The sequence below is a fragment of the Agelaius tricolor genome, unplaced genomic scaffold, assembly GCF_023055355.1.
Source record: "Agelaius tricolor isolate 1412-34295 unplaced genomic scaffold, bAgeTri1.0.p SCAF_1, whole genome shotgun sequence".
In the NCBI taxonomy this organism is placed as follows: Eukaryota; Metazoa; Chordata; class Aves; order Passeriformes; family Icteridae; genus Agelaius; species Agelaius tricolor.
The window spans coordinates 86,254,080-86,263,730 of NW_027269261.1; the positions used below are offsets into that span (position 1 = coordinate 86,254,080).

Below are 9,651 nucleotides of genomic sequence, written 5' to 3' on the forward strand. Positions count from 1 at the left end.
CTAAATGGTGGAGTTAGCCTTGAAACATAAAGGATAAAAAGAGCAGTCAAGCAGGAGCAGGGAAGACTGCTTATTCTGTGGGGCACGTTACTTCAAGCTCAGCATCCACTGACATTCAAATGAAGTTAAATGCAAATAAGAGACTATAATCTAAAATAGATGCACGATAGATATTTAGAAAAGGTTTTGTATAATATCAGACATCACAGTGAGATACAGCAATTCTATTTACATTTAATATTTTTTCACTTAAAAATGTCTGTTTACTTTGACCCTGAGATGAGCTCAGTTGGTTAAAGCATAGTGCTAATAATGCCAAAGTGGTTGGTTTGATCCCTGTATGGGCTAGTCACCTAAGACTTGGGCTTCAAGATTCTTGTAGGTCACTTCCAACTCATAATATTCTGTGATTCTGAGTGCATAACAAACACTGATCTGTTGCCAACATGAGTGAATTTGGTGAAGAGTGCTTCCCTGGATATATTTCCTTAGGTCACACCAAACAGGCCAAAGTGAATCTACATTCATCCCAACCACATGTAGACATTTGTCCTAAATAATGAATATTTTTTGCCCAGCTCCTAATAGGAAGAGAAAGATGTGTTAAAAAATTAACTCAGTTTAACAGAAATCTTAACATTCATTTTCAGCAGATGGAGGAAGTATCTGTAACAAGAGGAAAAGATGAGTATCAGGCTGAAGTCTTAAGCTGTGGTTTATTGCAGAAGGCTGTATTATCAATTGATAGTCTCCCAGGTGTTTTTCCTTTGCATTAATTCTGCCCATTATTTTCTCAGAAAAAAACCCCCAGCCTCATTCAGATGGTATGGTTAACATAACCCTACCTTCTCTGACACCTGTAATGTAAGATATATATAATAAGCAATTCATGTCTTTATGTCAAGGTGTTAGTAGAAGCATACTGGAGATAGCAAAAAATTATGGAACTGTATCATGATTTTTTAGCTGAGACAAAAATGTGCATATACAAATCAATACAGAACAAATATATAAGTAGTATTTTCTGAACTTCACACATTTCTCTGTCTACTATTTTCATAAAAATTCACCAGTGTTGAATAAGCATCCTTCAGACTTGACTATGCATTCCTTAGACTATGGTGGTTCTTTCCTTTCATCTTACATGGTGTCATTCAATATGATTCTTCTGCTATGAAAGGGTCCCTCACTCTCGTGCCCTTGTCTCTGGGGTTCTCTCCTGCTGCAAACCCATCAGCTCTGTGATATTTCAAAAGCTTGATATGATACCTGCTTTATTTCACTTGCTGTTAAAGGACTTCATTTCTGTCAAATACCACCCTACAGCGAGAAGGTGAAACTGTTTTTGCCAAGAATGAGATAATTTCTTTTTCACTTGCACTCTCCTTTGAATGTGAACTATTCAGTTTTAATGACTTTTTTTTCTTTTTGCTGGCCTAAGGGAGAGAGACAAAGATTTGGTACCAGACAGCTGACTCCACAAAAGGCTGAGATCCTGAGTGACATAGCATAGAATTCATATGCTGTACACAGACAGTTTCCAATTTGTCTTTTACACCTGTTGCAATTTAATGGTTTTCTTTGCTTAAGGATATGAAGATTACCCATATTGCTTTAATTAAACTGAACATAAAAAAGCTATATTCTGATTGAAATTTGATGGTACATTTTCTTCCTTTTTTTTTCTTTCTCTTTGCAGTTTATGATGATATAATGCTAGCATTGAGTGGAATGAGTGGTAAGTAAATGCTGTCTTGAATTTTTGTGTAGTTTTTTATTTTGAAGTCATGTGAGGCTGAGACAGAAAACTTTTATTTTAAGTGGGAAATCTCTGAGAGTCCCAATGGTATATTATTATGGGCATTAATAATTTTCTGAACAGGCAGTTTTGACCTTGCTAATTGGCACTGTTAAAAGGGAATAAAGTATTATTCCACCTGGCTTGTTTGGTTTAGATACTGTGAAATTGTTGCAGCAATAATTTTCTTCCTGGCTTCCATCAGTAAGTGAACCTTGATATAGAGAGAAGGAGGTTCTGAATCTGTTCCCAGTGAGAAGCTGTTCTTTCCCCTTAAAGAACAGGGTTTTCACAAGAATAAAATTTTTATGCAAATAGAATAATTACACTACTCTTTCATGGCAATTACATGATTAGATTATTATTTCACAATGGATCTTGCCAGTCGTGATGCTTGTATATGACAATAAACTCATAAACTTATACTGAACTTTCACCTGATATAAATCAGCACATGTTCCCTGAGAGGTATGGCAATTGTCTCTGTGATACTTGAAAATCATGACCCAGGTCTTGAATTTTCTTTTGTCCAGACAGTACAAATAATCCACTCCTCCATTTCCTGTTCATTCCACTATCTCTCTTATTTGATCCCCATATTCTCTATTTAATCTAGGTAAGTCAGCCTCTCCACTGAAGATTCTTTGCACTGAGGAAGGAATAAGGCTCCAGTGTTTCTTGAAATACTACAATGAAGAAATGAAAGTCAGCTGGTACCACAGGTATATGAGAATATTTTTTCAATTTTATTTGAGAAAAAATACTGTCTTTACAATTTAATATTTACTATTCCATGGCATTAATTTATGAATTGGAACAAAATAATGAATTTCTCTTTCCAGAACAGTATATTCTCTTTCAACATGGAAAGTACATAAGGTAAAAGAAATATTAAAAGGCTCATCCAACACCCTCAGGAGGGCTGTAACAGACAGAAAAAAGGAATTTACTATATTGTGTTCTCTTATTCAACACAGGGCTGTTTGTCTTCTGTTGTATTATCTGACTAGTTAAAAGATAGCAAAATATTTGGGCAAAGTTTCTGATTCAGGGCTGCCCTTTCTCTAAAGTGCATGAAACTCTCATCCAGTTCTAGGTGAATACCAAGGAGCTGCACTCACAGTTTAATAAAAGCCTGTATTAGAATTATTGTTTTCCAAACTGATACAGTCTTAAGTAACCAAAAATATTTTAATTTTGATAATCCTCTTTGAAAAGATATTCAATGGGGCACAGGATACCTTGAGAATACTCCTCAGAGCTGCGATTATGGCTGAAAATGAGATTTAAAGTTGCAAATAGTTTTCCACTCTCATGTTACATTAATCTTTGACTTTGGAGACAGTCAAATAATCTATTTACAGGTAATTATGTGTTCAAATGTTTTGTTATGTCAAGCCCTCAGTTGTTTGAAACTGCAGTTAATATTTGAAAGGATTTTAAAAAGTTTCAAGAAGTTTCAACTTCCACATTCTTCAGTGAACCGGTCTGACTCAGACAGGAATAGTCTGGCTTATCAATGTGTTGTCCTAGATTTGCAATGCTTTCTATGAAGACAGGAACACAATCAGAGCATCAATTATCACATCCAGGGAGCTCAAGAATGCTTCTCCAGGGCTGTGCAACTGTATTTATATCTCAGACTATGTATTTACAAAGTTCTTCTTCTTTCATAATAGTGATATGAGTGTGATGACAAGGAAAATAAAAAAAAATTGCCTCTGCCTTTTACTGTATCTGCTTGAGTTTTAAAAGTGACAGTCTGTTTTACTATCCATTTCATAGAAGTATAAAAGTAAAGAATGCTACATGGCTAATATGGAAATATAATATTATTATAAATAGTATATTTATATTATTTACATTTACATTTACATTTGCATTTACATAGAGAACCCCCTGATTATTTAAGATTTTATAATGTCTTACACTTTGATTGTCTTGAAGATCATTGAACAGAGATTCTGAATTAATAAAATTTCAATTCTTATATGAATACAATGACTATAATCAGAGCTGTTAAAGACCAAAACCAACTAACCAAATGAACAACCTGTCCCAACCTCCAATCTTCTTTAAATGGAGTCATATAAAATGTTTTTCCTGGAAAAATTAAAATGCTACACAACCCATTATTTTAATTTTTTTTCCCACCATGTAAATTTCTCGCTAGCATTTAATTATCCACTGTCTTGCATAGCATGAAATACAATACAAGTCCTAGACCTAGTATTCATCATCTACTCAGGGCATGGTGGGAAACTTTATATGTAATATTTTCTAATATATAGCCATTTCTATCCAGAAATCTAATTTGGTAGGCTGAACTCAATGAAGTTGTCTTAAAGAAAAGGAAATGGTAAAAATACTTTTTCACCATCAAAATAATTCTAGCTATGAAGTCAAATCACTTCTGTCTAGGGAAATAAAATGAGTGATCAAGAAAAAGCTAAAACTGACTTCATTTATAAAAAATTCCAGCTAAAGATGCTTGGGGAGGAAGAATGGAAAGAAGTATTTCTGTAGTTAATGAGTGAAAGTAGAAAGTTCTCCTTGAGCCATTGAAAATGGTCTGGTTTATATGCTCTCATTAAATAGCTGCTTCTGTTTCCTCTGTTCATGACAGACTGTGGACAAGGAGACCACCTGATCTGAATCTGCAGAGCATTTCCTTTTTCCTTAACTAGGAAGTGATGATAAGTCAAGCTAATGTCATTGTTTTTTAAAAAGTTTTTATTACTTATCTACAGTTAATAAATTTTTTCTTGTTTTTTTTTTTAAAAACAAAAACATACTTCAACTTGATGCAAGGGTAATTTTACACGAACCTTTTTTTTAATTGATTTTTGAAGGTAATGAAATACATCTTTCCTTCATCAAAAAAGGTGATTTGCCTATAATTTACAACCCCCTTGTATTATATTTTACTGTGGATGAAGTGTACAGAACCCTAAGCCTTTTCACACAGAGTCATGTATGTGCATAAAGATGTAAGCATACCTCTGTGTGAGGAGCGTAGGAGAATGAGAAAAGGGTGAACAAAAGAATCTTAGAAATGAAAACTCAAGCTAATATTTTCAAAGTGTTAGATACTCCCTCCCAGAAGCAAAGAGTATTCTGGAAAAATGAGCCCATTAGTTGCAATCTATTTATAACTTAGGAATACTATGTTATCATTTGAGATTTTTTTATAGATGGTTTCCTATGGACAACATACAGGAAAAGACTCAAACTCATCTCTACAAATATTTTTTTTTTCCCCAGGGAATCTAAGATTTCTTCTGGTGAAAAGATGAAGATTGGAGGTGGAGAAGATGTTGCCTGGTTGCAGATACGTGAACCCACTGAAAAGGATAAGGGGAACTACACCTTTGAAATCTTTGGTGGCAAGGAAACCTTCAAACGCACACTTGATCTGTCTGGGCAAGGTATATTTATTAGATCAGATTTGTATTGTGCCTTTTCATAGATTATGCAGATTTTATTGGAAATAGAAGAATTACTGTAAAAACAGATAGTCTTTGATCAAAACCAGTCATAGGTAAGTTTTATAACTGTTATTATATTTTTAGTCCTGTATCTGTTTTCAACACCAGCTGCATTAGTTTTCAAGGGTCTGGTTTCTAATTGTGCTACTGTGTGACACTGTACAGGTTTTAAAAGGGATTTTAACATGGGTATGTGTTTAAATGTTTATTGAGCCCCAGTGCAAGTTATGTTCATGGAAAATAACTCTCTCAATTGTTTGGTTATAGCTTTTGATGAAGCATATGAAGAGTTCCAGCGACTCAAGTAAGTGCTGCATCTTTTGTATTTTAATGCCATAGCAACAGTGTCAGCTGTGTCAAAATATATTTTATTATTAATTTCATCAATAACATTATATGTTTCTCTTTCTTTCTCAACAACTTTAGGGCAGCTGCTTTTGCTGAGAAGAGTAAGTTTATTTTACATTTTATCATAGCTGTTTTACAATGTGATCTAGTGTTCTTTTTAAAGCATTTATCATGATATGCTGCTATAACTTACTGAGTTCTGTGGCTGCAGAAATCCTCTGTTAGCACAATATATTGCAATAGCAATAGTAATTTGTGGATTTAGTTGTCTTTAATTGCAATGGAAATGCACTAAACACTTCACATATTTTGTAAGCCTCCACTGTATCTTCTTGTGTCTGCAGAGATTTGGTGAAATGTGAATTGTGTGTCATACAAGGAGGTGTTGAGTCTGAAAGCTTCTGAGAATACTGAATATTGGGATCTATCTATTAAGTAAAAAATTGTCTGCCTGTTCTGCAGTACTTGCTGAGACCCAGACTGTGGGGAAGCTCATTACAGTTAGGGACTGTAGGAGTACTGGAAATTATATCAATTCCCTGGTGATGACATGATGCTTCTGCCCACAAAGTCTGTGGCAGAACAAATTTTTCCTTAGATTTTGGATACCACTAAGATGCTAAAAGCACCCTCCTTACTTTGCTCTGGGCCCAAAACATAAACTGTCAAGCTCAGCAGTACCTTCAAGGTTGTTATGTGAATCAGTTTAGAATGCTGTAGCAAAATCTTGGCAAAAAAAATCTAAAGGGACTGACTATGCAACACATTAAACCCCTCCCAAAATATCACAAAAATTGTATTTTTTTTTAAGATTAAAAAAAAAAAGGCAGAAAAAAAGCCGTGAGTCATGACTCCAAAATCATTAAGAAATGAGTAATTTTGAGGTGTAAACTTCATATGATTACCATATTTTTCTTTAACCCCTAGATCGTGGTAAAGTCATTGGTGGTTTGCCTGATGTTGTTACTATAATGGATGGGAAGGTAAGGACAGCTTTTGTCATGCTGAGCAGTGTGAGAGGTTTACTTTGATATCAAAATGTGAGGGAATGCTAATGGTTTCATGAAACTGAAAGCAGGAGAATAATTTTATTTTTAGTTCAAATCTATAATTTCATAAGTAGAATAGACCCAAATTATCTAAAATGACTATGGAATATATCTGATAAGTTTTTAATACCGACTTACTGAGACTTGATTAATTATTATGATTTAATTATTAATTCCTCTTAAATGACGTCACTTTTGAAAGCAATAGAAATTAAATGTTGCTCATGTTAAAAAAAGGACTGAAAGAATAAAACTCACTCTATTAGACACAAGGTTACTTTCCCAAAATTTTGTTTTTGTGTTTGCTTCATCAGTCCTTTACATATTTTATAGTAAGTCTAGTTCCTGTGTGCTATTAGTTGACTTTGCCTCCTACACAATATCACTTTGAGAATACCCACTGACTCAGCTTGCCACTACGTTGTACCCCTAGTATGCAAATCTTCCTTCAGCATTCTGACTTCGGATGCATGAATTGTCCAAGACCACTTCTATTTGTGAACATATGTGGCTTTTGATCACTGAAAACTTCTTCCTGTTTTATTTTTACTCTGAGTTATATCACACCTATTCAGTCATCGTCAATCAAGAAAAACATTCCTCAAGATTGTTCATTCCCTGAAGGGGAATGTGGAGAGAATAGAGAATATAAGGAACAATTCTGGTAGAAATTGTCAGTTTGGGGTTGTTAACAGTAGGGTCTTTGTTTTATTTTTTCCTGTTTTCTTTTTTCTTTTCTTTCCAAACACAATGCTGCACATGTTGAATTCTTAAGGTGACTTTATCTAGAGCCAAATTCTGTGCAGTGAGTTTTCAGATGTTTCTTTCCTTTTTTTTCTGTGATCACTGTACCTAAATACATGAAGTTTACACACACACACTTAGAGGATGGTCAAAATTGGGTTCAGCAGTACATCTCTAAAAATTTGGAAGAATGCTCATGAAAATTTTACAAGCTCCTCAAATCTCAGTTCAGTCATTGAGAAATGCTAAGCTGCCAGGATGGTCCATTAGATAATGTCAGCTATTTTCTGAATATGCTTCACATGCATGTAACACATGGCCAGGTTGGACAGGACTGTGAGCAGCCCTGTCTAGTGAAAGGAAGATGTCCCTCCCCAAGGCAGGGGGATGGCAAGCAGATGATATTTAGTGTCCCTTCTAACCCAAACCATTCTATGATTTTAAGAGCATTTTACCAGTATTTATGTATTATTTATTCTTCATAAAGTATTTCCACTTTTCCAGTCAGCCACACCTGGAATCAATGTCCAGTGATTCATGTTATGTATTCTATTTTTAAGTGATTTTTTTTTTAATCATCTCAAGCAATAACCTCAGGAGGCCTTGGTCAGAAAAGATTTGCTCAGTTCTCCTCCCTGCTGTGTACAGGGAAGCTTCAAGGATGTTTTTAAAACTATCATTGCCTGAACCTCATGTCAGACTAATGGGTTGTCAGGAGTCTCCTGCAGGCAGGACTGAAATGACAGTCCAACTTACCATCTTCAGACACTGCAGCCCTGAGGCTATTACTGTATCACAGTTACTGGTGAGATGGTGGAAAGTCTGAATCAAGGGAAAAATAAATATTAGGGACTTTACTTTTCAGTCTTCAAGAATATGATATCATGTCTTAGTTTAATTAGCTAAGAATAAAAAATGCCTAAAAGTAATACAGAAGTTAAACAAATACTGATCTCAAACTTCTGTTTATCTCCCTCAGACACTGAATCTGACCTGTACTGTATTTGGAAATCCTGACCCTGAAGTGGTTTGGTTCAAGAATGACAAGGCCTTTGAAATTGATGAGCACATTGCGTATTCACTGGAACAGGGGAAATATGCCAGTTTAAGCATCAAGGGGGTGACTTCAGAAGATTCAGGCAAATACAGCATCCATGTCAAGAACAAGTATGGTGGGGAAACAGTGGATGTCACTGTAAGTGTGTACAGACATGGTGAAAAAATGCCTGAAATTAAGCCTGGCCAACTTGCTAAACCTAGGCCAATACCACCATCAGAAGAAGTCCTCAAACCTGAGGGCAAATGAAGATTCTGTAACAAGTGAAGCTTCACTCTGTGTTTGACAAATGAATAGAATACATGAGCTGTGTTTGAGCTATTGCCACACAAAATTTGTTGGTAATGTCCAAAGGGAAACTGAGTTTTTAAGTTTGCTTAGGGAGGTAGCTGTGCAGTGGTGCTGTACACATCTGCAACAATCTCATTTTGAATGCATATAATTGAGTAAGACTTGCAAACAGTGAAAAGACAAATTCCTGCCAGGGGTTCCCATATGAAATGGCAAGTTCCAAAACCTACAAACCTGCAGTAAACTTTTATTTTCACACTTGTCAGTCCTCTGCAAAAAAACCCCAAAGTCCAAGCAATCCAACAAGCCTCTAAGAACAAATGTCCTGCCAGTAAAGGTGGTGATCTGCAGTTAGATAGATATTCAGAGATGGTCCTTTGGGCTTTGAAGCCCTTAGTCCTGTAAGTTTAGTGAATAGTCTTGCTTCAGTAGTGATACTCTTGTTCTATCAATAGTGTGACTTTAGTAGACTTTTACAAATGTTCACTTTTTACTCACTGAGCCATAGATCACATGGTTGTATTTTGTTTTTCCTGCTCTGTGCTAATAAAACTTTAAAAGTCACCTTTGCTACTCACTACTCCAAATCATGCCTAACTAGTTCTATTTACTCTTCTTCATTGTTTAATTATTGCTTATTGCACAATTTCACAGCTGGTAGCATGCAGACTATCGACTTTCAATAAAGAATGCAAATTATAGTTAATCACAGTCACTGGGTGGCACTTGCAACATTAATTTTACTTTTTACAATACAGGTCAAGCTTAACCTGGCACCAGAAGATATGTATACAATTCAGTCACTTAAAATAATTATGTTTTTGATTCTCCTCTTAGTGAAAAGAACAAGGGAGCTCTTCCATGTGTGAAGTGATG

The 9,651-nt window shown here is 35.2% G+C and overlaps 1 protein-coding gene across 1 annotated transcript in view; it reads left to right on the plus strand.

Moving 5' to 3' along the window:
* Positions 1 to 9,339, plus strand: part of MYOM2 (myomesin 2) — a 71,153-nt gene extending 61,814 nt beyond the window's left edge. Inside the window, exons 31-37 of the mRNA XM_071442179.1 lie at positions 1,700 to 1,738; positions 2,415 to 2,520; positions 5,063 to 5,226; positions 5,554 to 5,590; positions 5,713 to 5,735; positions 6,562 to 6,617; positions 8,407 to 9,339. Coding sequence (XP_071298280.1) covers positions 1,700 to 1,738; positions 2,415 to 2,520; positions 5,063 to 5,226; positions 5,554 to 5,590; positions 5,713 to 5,735; positions 6,562 to 6,617; positions 8,407 to 8,733 — 752 coding nt within the window. The 3' untranslated portion in view covers positions 8,734 to 9,339. The remainder of the gene's footprint in view (positions 1 to 1,699; positions 1,739 to 2,414; positions 2,521 to 5,062; positions 5,227 to 5,553; positions 5,591 to 5,712; positions 5,736 to 6,561; positions 6,618 to 8,406) is intronic.
* Positions 9,340 to 9,651: the final 312 nt, after the last annotated feature.